The sequence below is a fragment of the Bipolaris oryzae genome, assembly GCF_000523455.1.
Source record: "Bipolaris oryzae ATCC 44560 unplaced genomic scaffold scaffold_217, whole genome shotgun sequence".
In the NCBI taxonomy this organism is placed as follows: Eukaryota; Fungi; Ascomycota; class Dothideomycetes; order Pleosporales; family Pleosporaceae; genus Bipolaris; species Bipolaris oryzae.
In genome coordinates this window covers 18849-40244 of record NW_006911493.1, presented here as the reverse complement: position 1 = coordinate 40244, position 21396 = coordinate 18849, and the positions used below count along the sequence as shown (strand labels likewise).

The 21396-nt window shown below is 52.9% G+C and overlaps 5 protein-coding genes across 5 annotated transcripts; 2 read left to right on the top strand and 3 right to left on the bottom strand.

The window, feature by feature from the left end:
* Positions 1 to 1269: 1269 nt before the first annotated feature.
* COCMIDRAFT_107704 (uncharacterized protein) lies at positions 1270 to 6522 on the bottom strand (the record flags this gene model as incomplete). The annotated part of the gene is made up of 5 exons (XM_007694445.1): positions 1270 to 4583; positions 4638 to 5500; positions 5555 to 5866; positions 5928 to 6051; positions 6114 to 6522. The coding sequence occupies 5 exons, from the start codon at positions 6520 to 6522 to the stop codon at positions 1270 to 1272; spliced, it is 5022 nt and encodes a 1673-aa protein (XP_007692635.1).
* A 3399-nt stretch (positions 6523 to 9921) lies between these two features.
* COCMIDRAFT_107710 (uncharacterized protein) lies at positions 9922 to 10293 on the bottom strand (the record flags this gene model as incomplete). Its single annotated transcript, XM_007694444.1, has 1 exon — positions 9922 to 10293. One exon carries the CDS (start codon positions 10291 to 10293, stop codon positions 9922 to 9924), a length of 372 nt encoding a protein of 123 aa, XP_007692634.1.
* A 2387-nt stretch (positions 10294 to 12680) lies between these two features.
* COCMIDRAFT_40886 (uncharacterized protein) lies at positions 12681 to 14884 on the top strand (the record flags this gene model as incomplete). The annotated part of the gene is made up of 8 exons (XM_007694443.1): positions 12681 to 12711; positions 12749 to 12961; positions 13095 to 13243; positions 13539 to 13873; positions 13904 to 13907; positions 13946 to 14214; positions 14315 to 14398; positions 14632 to 14884. 8 exons carry the CDS (start codon positions 12681 to 12683, stop codon positions 14882 to 14884), a joined length of 1338 nt encoding a protein of 445 aa, XP_007692633.1.
* Positions 14885 to 17232: 2348 nt separating this feature from the next.
* Positions 17233 to 18711, bottom strand: COCMIDRAFT_9344 (uncharacterized protein; the record flags this gene model as incomplete). Its single annotated transcript, XM_007694442.1, has 1 exon — positions 17233 to 18711. The coding sequence occupies one exon, from the start codon at positions 18709 to 18711 to the stop codon at positions 17233 to 17235; it is 1479 nt and encodes a 492-aa protein (XP_007692632.1).
* Positions 18712 to 19054: 343 nt separating this feature from the next.
* Positions 19055 to 20160, top strand: COCMIDRAFT_107708 (uncharacterized protein; the record flags this gene model as incomplete). Its single annotated transcript, XM_007694441.1, has 2 exons — positions 19055 to 19144; positions 19207 to 20160. The coding sequence occupies 2 exons, from the start codon at positions 19055 to 19057 to the stop codon at positions 20158 to 20160; spliced, it is 1044 nt and encodes a 347-aa protein (XP_007692631.1).
* Positions 20161 to 21396: the final 1236 nt, after the last annotated feature.

Below are 21396 nucleotides of genomic sequence, written 5' to 3'. Positions count from 1 at the left end.
GCACTAAGCCTATCTAGGTTAAACTACTACCTCTTGCCTTTAAAATGAGCTAGCCTAATTGGAAATAGATTTAATATTCAGCTAGTTATACTAGTTTAAAAACTAGAACTTTTAGGAACACTCTTTTTTCATGTCACCCCTCTGTATATACAGTACTACCTAGAATCACCACCCCCGATACTTCCTGTAGTAGTAATTGGTGGACTCATTACACCATATACACCATCCATGCTTTCCCTCCCCCCCCCTTCCTCAAAAAAAATATGCAGAGAACAAAACAACCAAGCTACGCCATCGTATCGCATATCCAATCCCCCTACACTCCTAAAATCCTCATCGCAGTCGCTTATCAAAAGCACCAAGTCCTGTTTCCATAGCGTTAGCGCATCACAAACTCGGAAGGTGGTGGTGGTGAAGAAGAAGAAAGAGAGAGAGAGAGAGAGAGAGCGTAGAGATAAGCTACGTACTATTCTTTTTTTTTCTCTCTCCCACAAAGATTGCCGTGGGAGGCTGCGGTAAGATGGAGTAAAAAACCTCCATCCTTACTTTATCGTATGGAAAAAAAAATATAAAATTTGCTGAGAGTTGAACTTGGAGTCTTGAAAGGAACATTTATTGTAGGATGATAACACGGTTTTAACTTACGCTTGGTTAAGTGGGTGGTTTGATGAGGAGTGAAGGGAGTAGCAAGGGGCAATTTGCGCAAATGTCTTTCCAACACAGCAAAACATATACTAGTAGGCGAAGGGAAAAAAAAGCCTGACAACAAAAGGTCTAGTTAATCACTGATCAAGAATTACGTCACAACCAAGCATGCAAAAACCGAAACTTATTAAAAAAAAGTTGCGAATTTCCTTTTTTCTCCTTAAAACTCAAAACATCTCTCCCCAACAACTAGAACTACCTAACTACACTACCCCCCCTCCAACTAAACTCGTAAAAGAAGAAGAAAGGGTATCAAATCGACACAGAAAAAAACATTTCCCGCCGCGAAGCGTGTAAAATAGTTCTTCTTTTGATATATTCTCCAAACCTTGATAAAGAGGAACAAAAAAGGTTGAATACAACGAAAGAAAACGTAAATACAAAGAAACTGGAAAAAAGCTGGACTCAAGCCTCCCCCGCTAATGGACATTCGAGAATAGGAGAAAAAATAGAAACAAAATGCTATACCGCTTTCAATCAATGATAGTTGCATAAAAGAATGCAAATTTGGTCATACCGGTCGTGTCAATTGTACAATTAAGATGCGTCAAGAAGAAAAAAGAATTAAATCATGGGGGTTTCACCACCTTGGTACACACCGGCTTGAAGTGTGTCTGGTGGCATGTTGGCGCGGAGCTCCTTGGGATTCCTATAAAAAGGCTGATTGTTGTCCGAAGGAGGTATAACTTGCTCCATGGGCTGAGGGTGGAGCGGTGGAGGTGGTGGAGGTGGTGGGATTTGGTTCGCGTAGGAATCAGAATGACCGCCATCTGCAGGAGGAGAGCGGGCACCTGGACCCCGTGGAAAAGAGAACTCAGGGACACTCTCATAGGGAGACACCTGGTCGCGGGTCATTGGCGGCGACTTTGCGCGTTGAGGCCCGCGACTAGTGCTACGCATGCGTTCAGTGACCCGCTTGAAAGTCATACCAAGATTCTCGCTCACGCTACCGCGTCCCCGTCGGTGAGTATGTGGGGAGCTAGAGGCCGTGGGATTTGTAGGTGACATCTCCATGGGCTTCTCTCCTGGGCTGTTACCCTCAATGGCAATGTTGATCATGCCAACACCGCCGATGTTTAACGGCGGAGGAGGCGGTGGTGGTGGAGTTGCCAAATGCTGAAGCTGAGACAGCAGAGGGGGCGCCGTCTCATCTGGAGCCAAAACCACAACCTGGCTTTCATGGATGGTCTCGGCAATGCTGGCTGTAATCGGAGGTGGGCTATGACGCTTGTAGTTGGGTGGAGGCAAAACCTCGGGCATGGTATTTTGTCGAGCATGACCACGAGATCCACCCAGAGAAGGGCGTCGACCAACTACAGGGTACGTGGGAGAAACGTACGAGCTAGATGGCAACTGCATATCCTGGGGAGGAGCCGACATGGACCGTTGAGGCGAAATAGGCTGTCCAAACGTTGTTGCAGGCAGAAGAGGACCAATGTCGTCTTCCTGTGCACGTGGAGAACCTTGGGCAAACTGCATGTCGTTTGGGATACTTGGCACAGCAGGGATGTCCTCATCATTTGGATCAGCAGTCATGTATCGAGGGTGGCGCATGGCACGTGGATTTGCTGGCAGACCAATGGGCACAGATGTCGTCGAAGTTGGACCAATCGCAGCTCGGTTCGTAGGCGAGTACCTTTTGCTGATCTCTGGGTCCGCAGTTTGGCTTCTCTGGATAGGATCTCGATACATGGATACTGAGCTCAGCATGTCGTCGGTATGTGATCGCTCGTGGGAGACGGGTCGGAAAGAAAGATCGCCAGGGTGTGGAATGATCGGAGCAGAGGGTCGTCGAGCCAGGGACAGCCTACGTTCCTCTAGCTCTCGAGCAGCCAAGGCCTTCTTTGACAGGGCTCCGGGGCGCATGCGTGAAGCGCCTGATCGTCCCGAAGTCAGGGATTCGGGAGATGGGTCTCGCGTGTGGGCTCGGGTGCGACTGGACTCCCTCAGCACTGGCGTGGGCTTTCGGCTCATGGACCGGTCGCGTGGTGCATGGCGCTCAGAAGAAGCCTCACGACGGCTGCTTGTGACACCTTCCACACCGCGACGGCTGCTGCTCCTTTGGCGCGGACGAGCAAGTTCTTGGTCAAGGAAGGATTCAGATTCTTCCCGATGCATAGGTTGAGGGGATACAGGCGAATTCTCTCCACGTGTGGCGCTCCGGCCGCGATAATCTGCTGGGCGACGGCTTGACGCTCGGCTGGCACCTTTGCTGCGGGCGCGTGCAGCCCCTTCAGGCGATTCTGTGCGTAGTCCTGCTGTCTTGGAAGAGGATCTGGTTTTGCTCGCTCCATGACGCACTCGGCTTCTCGCAGTACGAGTGCTGGCAACTGATTCAGTGACTACAGGAGAAGCAATGCCGATCTTGTAGAACCTCTCATCATCAAAGTTTTCCGTGTTGGTGGCAGCCTCTTTCTTGGTAGAAGAGTAGATACCTGCATCCTCTGGAGACATTGGTACAGGCGATGAAGGAGAGCGCTTTGCAGGGTGAATGTAACGCACACCAGAGCGTCCACGGTTCTGTGAGTCCTCACGGTTGCGGCTGCGTGTGCGCGCAGTGCGCGAAGCAGGCCTGTCTTCGTTCCTTGAGTTGGCGCGGTTCTGGGCATAGTGGTTTGCTTCTTCAAGACTGCTGATGTATTGATCAATGCTGCGTGCCTTTGCGCTCTTGATGCTTGCGCCGGTCAACGGAGGACTCAGTCTGTTTGTGTAGCCAGACTCTGGACCTTGCTCTATAACAACAGTCTCCTTCATATCGAGATGAAGATCCTGAATGTTTCTACTCTTGGAGCTGGCACGCGAATCGCTGCTCTTGTCCTTCAAGACTTCGAATACGCCTACCGCTGGAGACGGTAGGTGATCGCTCGACTTTTCGGGGTTGAAGGTTGTTGCAGACAATACGAAATCTTTGGAGCCGCTTGTTGCACGTCGTGTGGAAAATGGCAGGGTTTCTGCTTCACGACCAATATTGTCAACAGCAGTCCGAGGATGCGATTCACCGCGTTGGCCACGGTCAGGAATAGCTAGCGAAGCAAGAGACTCGTTGTTTGTCGTGCCTCTACTGGCATCGGATCGCGAGGGAAAGCGCTTCCGACCGTAAGAACCCGGTGTGGCTGTCCGCGCTGAAGAAGGCTCTCGAGAGGCATCTCGAGTAGCGCGTCCGATCCAAGCATGATGGCCAACAGCAGGGCTGATAGCAGATTCTGCAATAGGGGTGACGCCTGCATTCATAGGTGTTTTGTCGTCCTCTTCGTGAACAATTTGCTTGGGTTGTGGACCATGGGTGAAGTCTGTGACCAGCTTGAGCGAAGCCATCCTAGCCGCCACTCTGCTGCTACCAACACTTGGTGGCGACAAAGGTGGGCTCAATTGAGAGCCGAGTAGGGCTTGCTTCTGTGCAGAGAAGACAGCGTCCTGAGCACGGGGCGAGAACCAGGGCTCAGTGGTTTCCAGGCCCATGCACGAGAAGCATCGCACAGCCAACTCGGCCTTGCCATGTGCGACAGCATACTCACCCCATTTCCGGACCAAGTACGATTGCCTCTGCCAGTCAGTTGGGAAAGTCAAGCATGTGAGCAATATAGCCTCCATGTAGTACTTGCGAGACACGTAGACCTCGATGGCGTCGTTGTGCTCGCCCAACCCAAGGAAGATTGCGACTGCAGGATGAATGTCGCCCTTTTCGAGAAGGCGCTGTACAAAGGCCTCGCCGACCTTTTTCTGCGAACCTTGGCCCATGTTGCTCAGAGCCAACAGCATCCAGTCTGAAGAAGTCATCGACTCTGAACCAACCATGGATGCCATGAGGTCAGCACCGAGGTCACCCAACCATTTGGAAAGGAGCACAGCAGCAGCAGAGCCAGGTGGGTGACGTGCAACTAAAGAGAATTTTGTCAGCTTATGCCTGTAACAAGATGCGAGGGGAATCTTACGTTCATCCTGTACTAGCTCGTCAATGTCATTGTCCCAGCCAAAGACAACTTTGAGCATGTTAAGTCGAAGGTCGTCCGGAGTGCGCTCCGGTCCAAGGTCCGAAGGGCGAAAGGGAACATCACCAAGCCGGGCTTTGGTGAAAGGAAAGAGGTCCATGTGCTCAGTTTTCTGAGCCTCTTCAGGGCTTCGGAGAACTTCCTTTCGTAGACCTGAAGTTGCATAACGGGATGATGATGCAGTCGATGATAACGACCGGATTGAGACGCTCTCACGTGTTGATGTACCCATGAGTGAAGATGTGCCTGAAGAGAAAATGGTGCCCGAACCACCAGAGCTCTTGGACCGCGTAGAGCGTTGGGAGCCCTGTGAAGGTCTGTCATATCGGTAGCGTGGAGCACGGCCACTTCCAGATGACCGCGAGCTCTGAGAGCCTCGACTTGAAACAGGACTCAGGGGTCCAACACGATCACGGCGTTCCTCTTCCAACTGATCCATCTCTTGAGCAATCTTCTGCAGCGGCGACATGACGACACCCTCGTCCGCGCTGCTCTCGGATTCGGACAGCGTTATCGGCAATGATTTGGCGGGAAGCGCAGTGAGTGGAGTTTCCATTTGTTTCTTCTGCTCGTCCAGAGAGATAGGTGGGGATGGAGGGGTGTTGGCAGGGGCATGCTGAACATTAGCGACCATGGTTGCTGGGCCATTGCTAGGGTTGAGGTCGTATTGCTGGATACTCGAGTTGCGTCCAATAGTGAAGAGGGTGGCAGTGGGTCCGTAGTTGCAAATGGCGGCAATGCCATCAGCCGTGGGTACAGTCTCGTAGGAAACTCTCTTTGTGCGAACATCCCAGGCGCAGGTTTGTCTGCAATGGCAGTCATTAGCTCAGAAAAGTCAGGTGATCAGTGCGAATACATACCCTTCAGTATACTGCACGATGCGACCATTCTTTGACCAGGCAAACCAGCAGGGACCAGGCTCCCGTTGCTCCTTTTGGTTGAGAACGCGAATCACACACGGAGTGTCGCCTGCATGCGGTGCCTTGGGGACACTCCACACGCGGAGATCACCATCTGCGGTTTGGGCCGCCAGCATCTCCGACTTTTGCTTGGATGATGAGCCATGCCAGGCCAGACCCGCGACGGGTGAAGGGTGCCTGGGGGTAGTGAGGGTGTGAAGAATGGTAAAGGAGGGTTGCAGGGTTGCAATCAGTATGGATCCATTGAGGTAGCTGGAGCGCAAGTCAGTGGAAAGGGGCTCAGGAGATGGACCAAAAGCTCTCCGGTACGCACCCAATGGCAAATGTCCTGCAGTCTGCGGCGGGTGCGAGTGCTGTGATGGGGTCGAAAATGGTCCTTGCCGAGAGGTGCTCGGACGTTGAGGGTTCAAAGAGTATGATGTTGCCCTGAGCATTTCCTGGTTGACTCGTTAGCACCTTGGCGCTGATTACACGGCAACTACTGCACTCCAGCACTCACCAAAAGCAACGTTTCCGTTTCTCATCCAGGTTGCGACCCTGATTTGCTCGTATGATGCAAAGCGAGCCACTTCATCGCCCGTGAATAGGTCCCACACAATGGCGGTGGAGCCGGCGTCATACGACACTACTAATCGGCCCGCGCCTCTTTCACTGGTTGTGTCGACAGATATCCACGAGACGTCTTCACGGTGTCTCTCAAAACGCCTTTCTACAGCCAGGGTATCGTGGTGGAGGCATAGGATTACGTTGCGCTGGGCGTATAGCAGGAAAGAGCCTGTGGCTGCACAGGGCTCAAAAGCAAATTCGTCCTGGCCGGGCGTCGGGGGCTTGAGCTTTACATCGTTGGAGTGGACCGAATTGCTTTTGATAGAATTGGAGTTGGCGCGCTGCCTCAATCCAGTCGACATGGTGAGAGCTGGATCTGTGCGGAGGTCGGGTGGTGGTTAGTCGGGTATGTTCCGCCAGGGCGCAGGAAGCGCATTCCGGTTGCAAAAGTGACAGAGAGAGAGAGAGAGAGAGAGAGAGAGGTATGGAGGGGGGATCTGGGGGAAAGGCAGATGTAGGAGGAAGAGGAGGGTGCAGGAGAAGGAGGCAAGTTGCAACTACTCACTGCAGAGAGCAAGAGCGCGCTAGACGGGCGATGCGCGGACAGCTCCACGGCGTCTGGAGGAGGGTACCGCTTGGCCCCGCCTCGGCTGGTGGTTGTGATGGAGCAAGGATGGGATGGGGGTGGCGGGCAATTGTGCAGCAGAGCCAAAAGTCGCAGCTGAAGAAGAGGCAGACAGATGAGACACAGCAAGCACAGGAGGGCGACGAAAAAGGACGACGAGGAAGCGACAGGAAGCGCAGAACAAAGTGTGCAAGTTGATGCGCGAGGAGGCCCGGCTATCAGTTAACGGCGCTTAGGGCAGGCGAAGGCCGAGATGTTTGCTCGAAATAGGACGGCAGAGCATCGATTGGGCATTTGAGAGGCGTCAAAGGAGCTGGGGCAACGCCGCCTCATTCGCGGCCGGGTGTGAAAGGTCGAGTGTGTCGAGAAGAGCATCCTGGGAGCCAAGGTGGTGATGGGCGACGTTAGTGGTTAGGTTGGCGCCGGCGAGCCTGTGCGGACTAGACGGGCAGCCTCTCACAGCGCTGGACGAGGCAGGCACGACGAGCAGCCCATGTGCCTGCCGCACCACCATCACACTTTCGCGCTCGCCCCTGCCCAATCAGCGCCCGCTGCCGGCGCCCCCACGTGAAAGGGCCCATCCCGCCCTGCCCGTCTCGTCGACTCGACGCCCACACCAGCATTACTTGCTCACATAGTACACTACTAGGTCTACTACAACTAACCACAGCCCTGCCCTCCCTCCTCTCATGACTCTGAAAATGCGGTGACGGTAGCGCCAGGGCACTCGCATTTCTGCTGTCCATGTGCGTCCTCTCGTCCCTGGCACCGGAGAGGGAGGGGGGCCCAATACACGGCTGCCCGACGGTTCGCATATGTACGCCCGAGCTACTGCACCACAGCACCCACTCGCACCATGCTTCGGGAACGGCCATGTGAGGCGGTGGCACTGTGCCTGGATGGACAGTGGCTGTAGTATCTGGATTCCCCCCATCCAGCTACTCACTTACTTACATACTACTACTGCTTAGTACACTTGCATGTATAACGCACATACCTCCAGCAGATATCACACCGACATCCACCCCGTACCATGGTCCTTCCGACCTGGCCCTGGACTTGGGGATCCCACCGGGCTCGTATACTTACAACAATACAGTCCTTAACAATCCACCAGCAGGCAAGCAAGCAAGCAAGCCATGTACGACGTGCTGCTACTGCAAACCTTCCTTGTCCCACTCTACCCGATACAATCCATGCATGACTATACATATGTATAGGTACATGCATACATACATACATATACACATACATACACACATACTAACATGCAAACGCGACGTCGTTTTCGTGCAATCAAGTCCACCACCGCGCTGTACCTGGTTCAACACTCACGACTGGCTCGCCCCAAGCTTGGTCAATCTGATACCGCCGATCCGCTTCCCCGATCCGCTTGGGATGATGTGCAGCAAACGCCTGTTCAAATCACCATCAAAGCTCACAAAAACGGCCATGCTCACTATCGTTTTCTTCACACCGTTTACTTTTTTCCCCCGCCCCCCCTCCCCTCTCTCTCTCTTTCTCTTTCGCCGGATTTGCATCCACATTTGCCATGTCCCGATTGCGCCAAATCGGCCTTGATTCGGAGGCACACATACATGCTTGGGGGCTTTTTGTTTTCCTACTAGTAGTTTTCACACCTTTTTTTTCTTGGACGTGTACGCTTTGTATGCACAATTGTATCGATATACCCTCTACACACACACCGGAACAAGGTATCGGGCAAATGCACACCGTCCAAATACCATGTCAATGCCGCCCCTACCAGGGCACTTGGTGTGTATGTGCGTCCAAGCATCAATCACAAATCCATCCATCCATCTCTCTATCTCGCTCGCTTACCACGGCAAATATCTATTTATTCCTTATCCTGCATTGGGTTACAATCCACGCCTCTGCCCCGGATTGTTTTTCGAATCCGATTTGGTGCGTGCACCTCCTTCGTGGGGGACGATTTGAAGCCAGGCCCCAGCGCTTTTTTTTGCCCAACTTGGCCGCTAGTAGTAGTTTACTTTCTTTTATCGCATTGCCCATGGGTAATTTGCAGAGCGCACACAACTCATCACAATCTCGTCACAGTACCGTTGACGAATCAAAAAAACAAGCGCGCACACACACACAAGTCCCAAAGGCAAGTTTCAGATAGGTAAGTGTAGATAGAAGTGTTATTCAATTCTCATTCGTGATCGCAAACTCCAACTGTGGATGGATGGATGGTGTGGGGGGTATCTAAATAAAGCTATATAAAGGTGTTTTGCATGCCGAGCGTTGTAATGCGTGGGTTGTATGCGGGGTATCTAAGAAGGCATAAGGATGCGGAAGCGAAAATCTAAGCCACACGAGAAGGTTCGAAAAATAATAAAAAATTCAAACCAGAAAAAAACTCTCGCAAGTCCCGTCTTCGCTGGGAGGGGAGGGGGGCGGTGAGGGTGGGTGGTGGGGGTATATCCAGAAACACGCTTGCTAAAAAATAAATAAAAAACAATAAACAGAAAAGAGACGCCGGATGTAAATGCCCGAATTTCCCCTTTCGCTATGCTTTCCCACAAGGGTTTCCCCGAGGTCCTTGTCCTCGATAATAGGAATAAAACTCCAGCCCCGGCGTTGCCGCATAAAGATGCAAAAAGAAGACATGCGGTGGCGAGCTGGAATGTTCCTGTTCCATCTCTTTCCGTCGTGATTCGACGAGGGCTCGACTGCGGTCGCAACGGGCGGAGCGCCAGTCGAGCCATGCGTGCACAGTGTGCACTCTGCTATTGGGCGCAGCATGGGCTGTGCCTAGATGTGAGGCACTGCCACACCCTTGACAAGGTGGCAAGGGTTGCGGCGGTGTGAGAAATGGAGGCACCGCCTGTCGCGCGTCAAGCGGTACACGTCTTAGTAGTAGTAAGAGTAGTAGCAGCAGCAGCCGAGGCTGATGGGGCTGCACGTGATGGTGGCTCATGTGACTTGAGCGGCGCAGGTGGTAGCGCGATGTGCACGCGCGCGCGTGCGCGTGCAAGTGTGACGTCGATGGTTGTCAAGAGCCGACTGATAAACATGCATCAGAACTGCGGCGTGACTGGGCGCAGTCATGACGACTTACGATAATAAGAACGATTATCGCTCAGCAAGTCATGGTGATGGTAATGATTGCTCATTCAACTTGCTCGGGTGACTCGGCGATGGGAGTCATTGGCTTGGAGGTGCGGCGCTGCTTGCGGCCACTGCTGCTGCGGCGGCGCTCGCTCTTGGGCTTCTTCTGCGCGTACAGTGGAGGCAGAATGGGAAAAGCCTGAGCCATGGGGGGCACACGGGGCGGTGCTGGTGCCTCCTCGAGGAGTGGGCAGGAGAAGTCGTCGTCAAAGTCCTCGCCAAACAGGTCCGCATCGCTAATGTAAGACGATGGTGGACTGCGGTGGTCGAGCGAAGGACCGGTTGGCCATGATGGATAGGCACATGACGAGCCGCGGGTGGAAAAGGACTCGGTCGAGTAGGTGCTGTAGAGGGAGTTGGTAGGCGACGACATGTTGTTTCTTGGCGAGATGCTGATGGAGATGGACTTTGAGGGCGACGAGGCTGGTGATGGATCGAAATGCATTGTGGATTGTAAATTGTGGATGGTGAGGTGTGTAGGGGGGTGGGTCCTGTGTATATAGAGACTTGCGGGCACTTTCGGCGCTAGATGGTTACTGTGGTTTTCGTGATTTTTTCGTCAAGCAACGTGTGCCGGCAACTGGACCGAGGGCGCGGAAGCTTGGAAGCGGGCTGATGATGTATGACGCCGATGTGGATAGGCAAAACAAGGTTGCCGGTACTAACAGGGTAGCGTCGGGCGTCGTATCGGAGAGCGAGATGGGAAGGGTACGATGTGGCGAGCTGGGACCCAAGGTAGTAGTTGGTGGAGGATGCAGAGCAGAGCGGGTGCAGGTGGGACGGTGTGGGCTGTTATATGTCGCAGCTTCTACACAGACATAGACATGTGCATCTACACAGACAGGCACACACACGGAGGGGTCAGGCGTTCGAGTCAGGCAAAGCAATTTGCAGCGTCGCGGGCGAAGATCAGAGGGCGGTCTGGCCATGGGGAAGGCGGAAGGGTTGTTCCATATATCTGCCCGTGTGAGAGTTTGTTCCCTTATTGCGCCTTTCGCTCCGGACCGCGCTGAAAACGCCTGGCTGGCCTTGGGCGCAGTGGGCAGTGTGTGATTTGCGTTTGGGGGCACGAGTCGGTGAGCGACCGCTCTTTGCAAGGCGACGCCTGTGGTTGGCGGAACCGCGGCCGCGCAGACCGCTCAGACCGCCCCTTTGCAAACACTGCCCAATTCCGGCTACTGCTACCGTCCGCCCCGTTCTCTCCCGGCTGCCTACAACACACACAGACACACACTCTCTCTCTCCCACGCATACATGCACATGCAAATCCGCCCGCCCGCCCGCCGTCAGTGCCACCCCTCTACGCCCTGCGACGCCAGAAGAAAAAAAATCAAGAAAAAAAAAAGAAAAAGACTAGGAAAACCTCCCTATCCACCACGCCTGTGCGGGCACATACATGGGCATGGGGGCGAGCGACGGGGGTGGCGGTGGGGGGACTGCCCTGCGAGTGTGTGTATGTACGCAGTATGTATGGGTGTGTAGTGTATGAGTGCATGTGTATGGGGGTGTGTGACAGTGACAGCGGAAACAGCGCCCACGACTCATCTGCACGCCACGCCCGGCTCCTCGCGAGGGCATATGCGGATAAGATTAGTGGTTTTGCCGCATGCAGTAAGGGGCCAGACAGAGGATCATCTCGGGGATCATGGCAGAAGCAGAAGGGAGACCCTTTTTGCCCTCGTTGCTCGTATCGGTGTGTATACTGACTCTCGACGCCGCCGCCGCTGCCTTCACCCGCCGGCTTCTGGCATCAGCATGGGCAAAAAAGGAAGCACAAGCACACGCCCCCGGCTGTCTGTCCGCCTCTCCGCCCTGCGAGTACGAGCGCCCTGCTGCTGCCCAAGGGCGCGAGGGCACAGAGGCCAATGAATTTAATCCGTCGTATGCCATCGCGTCCCGCTCGCCTGGTGACTCAGATGCGTGGGCGTGGGAGGCGCCCTGGGCTGGCTGCTGGCTGCTGGCCTCGGTAGGTGACTCGGCTGGTTGTGCCAGCTGCTAGTGTATTGTAGCCACCCACGCAGACACATGTCGAAACACTCGGCCTCGATAAAGCTTCTCCATGTCTCACGGGCCAGGGCTGACCAACGACCTGCGACCTCCTCGCCTCCCTGGGTGCCGCAATCACATGCAGTTGCATGGCCGATCAAAGGGTCCAGTGGAGAGATGGATGGTCGCTCGTCGTCTCTAGCCTGCGGGGTCTGTCACGAGCACGCAGCGAACCAAACAATGTCTACACTTGGGCGCAGGTGCACTCTACTGCTACCAGCGGATACTATAGGTGTAGAGTCGGCAGGTCCTTTTTTTGCCAGGCGACACCATATCCATATATGTACCTTGCCACCGAGTCGCCGTGGAACAATACTTGCCGGGCCGACATGTGTCGCTGACACTATGCACGCCATAAGCACTCGCTGGGGGCTCAGCCGAGTTGCCCTTGTACTTACTGGAATAATAAGCCCGGCCCAGCGAAACCCTCCGCGGCCACCATGCTGATGCGGATGCCGAGTCTGGGCTGGGACACAATACTCCGAGAAGAGTATATTGTAGTCTATGTAGTAGCGGTCGTACCATGCATGTGTGTGTGTAGTAGTGCTAGTAGGTAGTGCAAGTAACAGAGGTGCGGACGGCTGACCCACAGCCCACGGGGCCCCCCTTTTCGCCTGGCGTTGACCCGCAACATTTGCCCAAAACATTTGTTTCAATCAGCAGCGTTCAGCCATCAGCCCTGTGGTGCTATATTCAGCCTGTAGTGCAGACGCAATGCCACAAAGGCCCGTCCTCGATGTCGACGGTTGTCCCGGACGCGGCCTGCCTGCCTGTTACTATAGCCGTTTTGCCTGCATCCGGCGCGTGGCCCTTGGGGTCGTCCTGTGGTGCGTGCGCGCCCGTGCGGATCTGGGGATGGTTCTTCCATCTACTTACATCCAAAAGCTGCTCCCATCTCCGCTTCCATTCTTCCATGGAACCGCCGCTAGAACGCCGGTCGTGCGCCTCGCCTCGAGCGCCCACAAATACTTGCATGCACACACACACACACACATGTCGATGCTCTGGGACCTAATTACTCGTTCGCCGGCTCAAAGTTATTCTAGAGCCACCAATACTGCTACCGCAGGTGTAGGTTGGGCCTTCTGCTACGTTGCCTGCCACACCTGGGGCATCTGGTGCGCGTAGTGCGGCGTCTATGTTTGGAAGGTGCGGCCAAAAGGGCAAACCAAACCTTGTGCCTCGTCTCCTCACCATGTGCATCTGTCCTTCCGCGGCACCATAGCTCCGTTTCGAGTTTCGCATTTCGGGAGCCACATGCAGACGCCGACGCCGACGCCAGACGCGACAACCGAAACAGAAGCAAATGCAGGGTCTCTGGTCTGTACTTACTCTGTACCCTTCTTCCCGTTCCCCCAGCAAACTCCAGCTCCACCGCCAGCGTCATGAGTGTGAGCCGACAAAGTAACTTTGCCGCGGCCCGTCGTCTGTTCCGCGGAACGTTGTCGTCTGTCCCCCTTCCCTCTCCCCTCTCCCCTCTCCCTGTTGCTCTGCCCTTCCCCCCTTGGCGTATGCGATGACGCTGCCTGCTGCTCTCAGTCGCAATTTCACCGACATGGCTCCGTGCTGCAGAACATGCAGTCCGTGTCTGAAGTTTCTGTCGACTCCCCACTTGGCGTCCGACCAAGGCGTGCACTCGAGTGGACCAGAGTGCATCATCGTGCTGCTGCCCTAGAAGCTTTTCATCGAAGGTCGACAAGTGGGCCGGCCAAAAAGTCCCTGCCTTCGCGCTGGCTGGGAAAAACTCGGCCTCCGATGTGGGCACACGTGCAAGGCCTGCGTCTCCCTCTTCCGATCAGTTTTCGTTGGGCACTCTGCGACTCATGTGGCTGCGCATTGATTGGCCCACAGCCACTGGCGAAAACCGGCCGGGTGCTGTGGCTGTGGAGCTGTGGTTGCACGCTGCTGTTCGTCTTGATGCGCTTGAATACTACTAGACATGTCCTGCGTCGTATCCATCCCGCTCGGGTGGAGACCAGCTTGAATCAACAATAACTCGGGCACCATATTTCATTTCAGAATTTTTCTTTCGCAAAAACAGGAAGGAAAAAGACATGCAAGGCGCGCCAGAAGAAAGCACATCATCCGGCCCTTTAGTGAAACCAGCCTCTCTGTTCATGGCAACCCCACGCGGTGCTGATTTACTTGCCTATTTGGGAAGGAGAACCGCCCACAGCATTGCCAGGCAGCCGCTGCTGCCCTGCGTCTGTATGGTGGCACAACAAACCGGCGGAGCGGAGTCTAGGCTGTATACACCTACACTCTACTGCTACTCCGACACTCTACTTACTCTCCGCCCGTGACATTCACCCGGTGGTTGCACACGGAGAATTGTTACTGTGAGTGAGCATGTGCACGCGCGTAGTCTGTACGAACGCATTGCTCCAACTAAATGCCCCGGCAAAACATTTTGCTACCAACAATGTCGACCCGTGTGGGTGGTCATTTTCTCCGCACTCGGCTTTGCGACATGGCATTTTCCGACTTGTCGTCTTTGCCGCGGTAGGCAGCTCACTCGCACCCGGAATCTTACCGCAGTAGTACATGCCAGATGGCGGGGTATTTGTTGCCTCTCAAACCATCAATAAGACGATGATTGACAGTCAGTAACCCCCACACCCTAACCCCCCACACATAAGCATCCCTCGCCACGAACCAGCGTAAGTGTGTATCAGCAGAACAAACATGCATCTTGCGACAAAGCGAACCCCTCTTCCTCTGCCGCCACCATGAAAACAAGCAAAATATCGCAACACCGGCTCATCGGGAAGGAAAAAAAACAACACAGCCAAACTCCCCCCAAGTACCGATCGATCGATCGATTGCATACATGCAAGCCTGTTCCCAAAACGAACACTCAACATATCAAAAACAAGACAAAAAAGTTGTCAAGAAAAAAAACACGAGTGCTCGATTAGGCCTGCAGCGGGAAAGCACTAGGAGCGGTGAGTCACCGCCATATTTTTTGTTATCTCGAAACGCAAGGTCAACGCAAGGCATGCAGCATGCAGCTTTTGTAATGCATTAGTCGGGGCGGCAACAGCAGCAGCAGCATGATGCGGTCTGCGGTCTGCGGTCTGCGGCATTCCCGCTTGTGGCGCATAAACAATGAAACACACACACATAATCACATATTAGATTCAGGATTAAGATTCTCCCAATCCTGGTAACCTCAACTGTTGAGGGGGATGATGTGTCATTTGCTAGGGGGAGTAAGCATCCCAGGTGTAAGGCGCGTGGGCAACAATGAGCAGCTACTATCGTGGTGTGTTCAACAGGGGGGGGACGAGGAGTCATACTTACATATCAGCAAACCTTTGTTTGCCTTATTCTTTATTGTGTTGTCCAACGCTGCCAACGCTGGCCCTGTTGCGCTGGAAAAGGCAAGTTCCACGAAAAGGAAAATGATAAAAATAATAATAACAAGGGGATTCTGAAGATGCCCATGTTTACTGGGTTATCTGTCATCTTACGTGCTGCTCCGCTCGGGTAAGACAACCACAGCATTTCCCTTCTTTTGTTTTGTTTTTCTTTTTTTACTCCTGGGTAATACCCGATTATGCAGTAATACGAGGGTTCAGCACGGTCCTAGACTAGACTAGTATTGTTCATCCTCTTTGCTCCACAACATACATTGTGTGTGTGTGTGTGTTCTTTGCATCTCGTCGTCCACCATCGTTTCGCAAGGAACCGCTGCGCCACGCTTCTCGCTAAGTAAACCGATCTCCTCTCTTTCTCGCTACCAACACTCGCCCCCGCCCCCAGGACAAAAAAGTAACGCATACATACCGACAAAGTCCGATACCGCGGCAGTCGAATCTCTTGGCGAGCGGGGAAAGATCGGGTACCTCCTTCTCACTTTTCCTTGGCAAGCCCGGGGGAAAGAAAGAGAGAAAAAAAGTAAACGGTTAGCTGTATACAGAAGAGAGAGAGCGAGAGCGAGAGAGTGTGGAAAACCGGGGTACTGGGGTACCCGCCGCACACACACACACACACACATACACCCGGCTTACTGTAATAGCTACGAGGTGACGTCATCCACAGCTGAATACGTACTCGCACCCATCTCCGTATTTCCTATCATGTATAATCCCCTGTCGCTTTTCTCTCTCCTTCTAGTCATTCCCCCCCCCCCCTGTTTCCTTTTTTCCTTTCTCACCATGCGCCTTTCTCTCTCTCTCTTTCGTGTCACACCTAAGTCCCGCGCAACTAAGCTCTTTAAGTACAAGGGATGCTGTTATGATTCAAGGAACGGAGAGAAAGAGAAAGAGAAAAGGAAAAAAGAGATAAAGAGGAAGAAGAAGGGATGGGGCGGCTGACGTCACGTTACACACAACTTTCATCCATCTTCTTTTATCTACATTTTATTATACTCCGAATATATATTACTATGTAGTTTACTTACTATCGGTATCATACCCGTTATAGGAGTAAGGGTAAAAAAGAGTAGAGTATCAAGCAATTCCCCCTTCCTTCTCCCCTTCCCCTCCCCGGATCCATTCCATTCGGAGCGGAAAAGAATAGAACAGAAACACCCCGAACTTCGGCCTTCCCATCGCACTTTCTTTCTTTTCCGCAAGCAATTTTGCTTATCCGTCTTTTAAAGTAGGGTGGGGGTGGGGGGGGATTTCCATGCATTATCCGGCCCTCCTCTTTTTTTTTGCCTTTCTCGTCTTTTCGTATCTACTGTTTCGTTCCGTTTCGTTTCGGCCCTATTCTTTGTTACTCCGCAAGAAAAAAACTAAGCACATGGCGCCGAGATAACAGTCTTGAGTCCCTCTCCCGCCATCCCCACTATGACGTATAATTTTTTTGAATGTGGCTCTACAGATGGGGACGGGGGAGGGGGGTCAAGATGATGCATGACATCTAGCGGCTGGGTGATGGTCAAAACGGTTGCGGTAGGTATTATCCACTGCGGGGAGGGGAGAACAGGGTGTTTGTGCTTTGCCACAACAACAACCCCGGCTGGGTGGCAACGCTCACGAAGTTTCCATTCCTGGATGTGGTTTCGTCATAATGGAGTTTTGCTGGTTGGGGTTGTGGGGTAAGGGGGGCCCTTGTTGAAGATCGAGAGAGAGAGAGAGAGAAAAAAGAGAGGAAGAATGACGACACAGGGCAAGCATGTGTGCATGTATACGTATGTGTGTGTGTTTTCAGATTACACGTACTACTCCTACACTGACATGTCCAAAAAGGAAAAAAAATCCCCTCCCTAGAATGGGGACTGACTGGTTTGCCAACTCTACAGTTCTGAAGCCTTCTTTCAGCTCTCTGCTGCACTTCCGGCCTTGACCCAGTAGCCGTCCCAGTTATACTTGAGCACTTCGTTTCCCCAAGATGTCCAACCGCTGACTAGGTAGCGAGAAAACACTTCGAGCGCAGTGTAGTCTGCCGGATCCACTAGATAGGGTTCGAGCAAGGCCTTAAGACAAGGCTTGCGTGAGTGTACGTCTGGCACGGCGGCAACGACTCTGCGTTTGACCACCGGCGCATGCGCCATGCGTGTCCACGAGTTCGGTGCTGCACGCCCCAGCAGCAAGATCTCGTAGGGCTTGCGCATGGGGCTGTCAATGTCAAACATGGGCTCGCCTTTTGTCGTCGTCTTAATCCAGATCCATTCTTCTATGAGTCCTACGTTCCACGCCTCGAATAGTCCGCCAGGACCGAGCACATGCTTCTTCAAGGAGGGCTTGTTAGTGACCCAAACGCCCACCAGTGCGTTGTGCTCCAGATACATGTCGAGATGCATGTTGAGTAGCATGCGCTTGAGGTACGGCATACCTCCCACCTGCTCGTAGGCGCCTTTGCGCTTGGCCGACCGATTAGGCCATGGCGGGTCGAGTAGTACAAGGTCGAAATGCCGTGCGAGGGAATACTCGTCTGTGAGTCGACGAAACGATGAACGGAAGGCATCCGAGGCAGTCGAGTCGCTCAGAAAGAGCGTGGCCCGCGGCGGGATGGTGAAATGGTAGTCTTGGGCCGAGGAAGCAGATTGCACCGTTTTGTCAGTGATTGTGGCTTCGAGTGAGTGGTGGTTGGGATTGTGAAAGGTACATGTCCATGATAGTGTTTGTGTCTCTTGGGTGGCGGTATCAGCGGCCTGTGTATTACTTGCAATCTCGGGTGCAGGACGGTACGACAAGATGCATTTGTCTGTGACTGCAGCCGAATCTGCGGGCTCATCTGCTGCACCGAGCGAAGCCATCATCTGCTGCAGATTGAAAGCCATGTCGTCTTGCTCGGCTTGACTCCATGAGGCCCACTCTCGTATGCGCGACTCCAGATTCTTTTCAGTGGGGCCGTCCAGATCCATGGCCTCGTCTTGTGCACATGGAAACCTCTGGGTCATGAGTTGACGGCGCATGCACCATGGCCCCGAGACGTGTGCACGAATTTGGGCGAGTGCATGCTCAACAAGAAGGTTATATCCAGAATCGTCAAGATAGAGGGACTGCAAATCATGTTCATTCTGCTGCGTGCTGTCGCTATCATGGACTTTGGCCGCTTTCGCCTGTGATTTCTGTGTCTTGGGCTGGTAGTCTTGTTTGAGCTGGATAGGCTCTTCTAGAGGCGCAGTCGACAAGAGGACGTCAGAGCGGTCGCCTTGAGCTGCCACGATAGATGCAGGTATATCGACCAGAGTAATGTCGGCGTCGACATTCTGGAAGATGATGGGGTTCGGCACGTGAGAGGCCAACTGCGCGGAGGGAGAGGCGCGTGGTGGTGGTTGTGTGGAAAACATATCCGATGGGTAGCGTCGGTTCGGATGCGGAGCGTCGAGTGTCTGGGCGGCCGGAGAAGACAGAGCAGCCTCGGCAACGTCATTGCCGTGGCCAAACCATGCACACCACACAATCACGCCCGCTTTTCTATACTAATCACACCCTGCCTATCCTTGACCACAAACACCCCCTCATGTCGCGGTAGACCATTCACGCCCGTTTGGAATGTCCACGCACCTCCTCCGCCATGACGGAAATACGCCGAATATCATGACAATGACTGCCGCGCAACCCTCCCGCGCAACCTCCATCATCTCCAGCCATGAAGCCGCTCCGCCACCCTCGAGGGACGAGCAGACGAATATGAACAGCAAGGAAAAGAAGAAGACGGATAAGAAGAGCACCGAATATGTTATCAAGAGCGGACTGGCAGGTGGCTTCGCCGGATGTGCGGTATGTTCTTCAGGCCCTATACGTTCGACCCTCTATGGCATCTGCTAATGTGCACACGACAGGCCAAGACGGTCGTAGGCCCCCTCGACCGCGTCAAGATCCTATTCCAGACGCGCAACCCCCAGTTTGCTAAATACACAGGCTCCTGGGCTGGTTTCCCTGAGGCCATGCGTGACATCTACGCCACCGCTGGAGTGCGAGGTCTGTTCAAGGGCCATTCAGCCACCCTTCTGCGCATCTTCCCTTACGCAGGCGTCAAGTTTCTCGCCTACGAGCAGATACGCGCCCGTGTCATTAAGAACAAGGCGCAGGAGACGCCCATCCGCCGCTTTGTCTCAGGTAGCTTAGCCGGCATGATGAGCGTCTTTTTGACATACCCGCTCGAAGTCATCCGCGTGCGCCTCGCCTTTGAGACCAACGAAAACGCACGCAGTAGTCTGGCCACCATTGTCCGCAAAATCTACTCGGAGCAGGCCCCGCGCGTCCACCGCCCAGAAAACCCAATCACCGCAACTGCCACGCACCTCGTTGATACCGTCACACCTCGCTCCGGCCTCCCAAACTTCTTCCGCGGCTTCACCCCCACTCTACTCGGCATGATACCCTATGCCGGCGCCTCGTTTCTCGCCCATGACCTCATGTCTGATTTGATGCGCGTACCCTTGCTCGCCCCTTACACCACCTTGCCCAATACCTCGCGCGAAGAAACAAGTACTTCGACGCATAAGCCCGCCCAGCTCCGCTACTGGGCTGAGCTCACCACCGGCGGCATTGCTGGCTTCGTCTCCCAGACAGTCTCGTACCCCCTTGAAGTAATCCGGCGGCGCATGCAAGTCGGCGGCGTCGTCGGTGACGGCCATAGACTGAGCATGCCTGAAGTGACGCGCAGAATTTACCTCGAAAGAGGATACAAGGGCTTTTTTGTAGGCCTTACAATTGGTTATGTCAAAGTTGTGCCCATGGTCGCAGTCAGCTTTTATGCTTATGAACGGGGTAAATATTATTTAGGAATATGAAAATATGAACTTTTTGCCCACGTCCAATGGATGAGAAGCTGTGGTATGTATGATAACTTTTTTCATTCAGTGCATCCATGAATAACAATACCGATCTCCACTTCGTTTCCTTTTACTTGACAACTTTCTTTTCTTTTCAAGCCAGAGAATTAATTTTTTTTTCTCTTTTATCTAGCACAACATGCCTATTTCCACACACCCCCTTTATCCAGAACCTTCAACCATTTCATCGTTTTATCTAGACTCATCGTTGTCCATACTCACATGAATATCGTACAAGAAAACACCATTCCAATCTTGCCCATCATAACCCCCCTCTTACATTTCGCCAAGTCCAACTTTATCCTTAGCTTTTCTTTTTTGGGATCGAAAGCATTCTCCCAGACCTCACACGACCATGATTCCGATGTAACTTTTTTCCTAGCTGAGATAAATAGTCTTTATTCTTATTTCGAGTGGTTTACAGCCCGAAGCTCAGTTTGTTGATGAAGAATAGTGGTGGTAGGTTAGAAGTAGATTAATTAATCAATTTGAGTACGTACGACATTAACTGGTCTGGAGGCAACATGGCGCCCTCTTTGCGTTGAATAGGTTTTAGGGTTCTTGTGAGGTACGTGTAGTATATGTTGCTGTTGCTGTAGTATTAGTGGTGTAGACTAAGCCCCCTTATGTCTACCTTGGATTTTCTTCGTTACTAGACTATGTTGAATAACGCGTAAAGTGGGAATGTTGCGATAAATATGTTTATTGATATATATCGTCTCTTTTGAACCTGTTATCTAATTCAATACTATACGTAGGTAATTGATTCGTCTAAGAGTTTAGTCGTCAATTATATCTTAAGAGTTAAATATTCTTGAGATGATAAATCATTCTACGATAGCTCTTAAAATTAACCCATGTTCATGAGAACAAGAGGATTATGCGTGCAGTCTAACACGCACGGCTTTAGTGAAGTGTCTTAACTCTCTGTCCAACAGTAAAATACGTATCGTTCACACCGAAAAAGATCCAAGATAGGATTAAAACTATCCTTTACTTCATTCATATATTCATCCAGAACATCTACTTCATCGTATCAACCAACTCCCGATACATCCTCTTCAACTCACGCACATCGCCCTCGAGCTCCTCCACCCTCTCCGTCTTCTCGCCCAGCATCTCCAATGCCGTACCTTCTCTATTCTCCATCTCAGACAGCCTCCGTTCCAGGTCCGTCACTTTATCGCCTTGTTT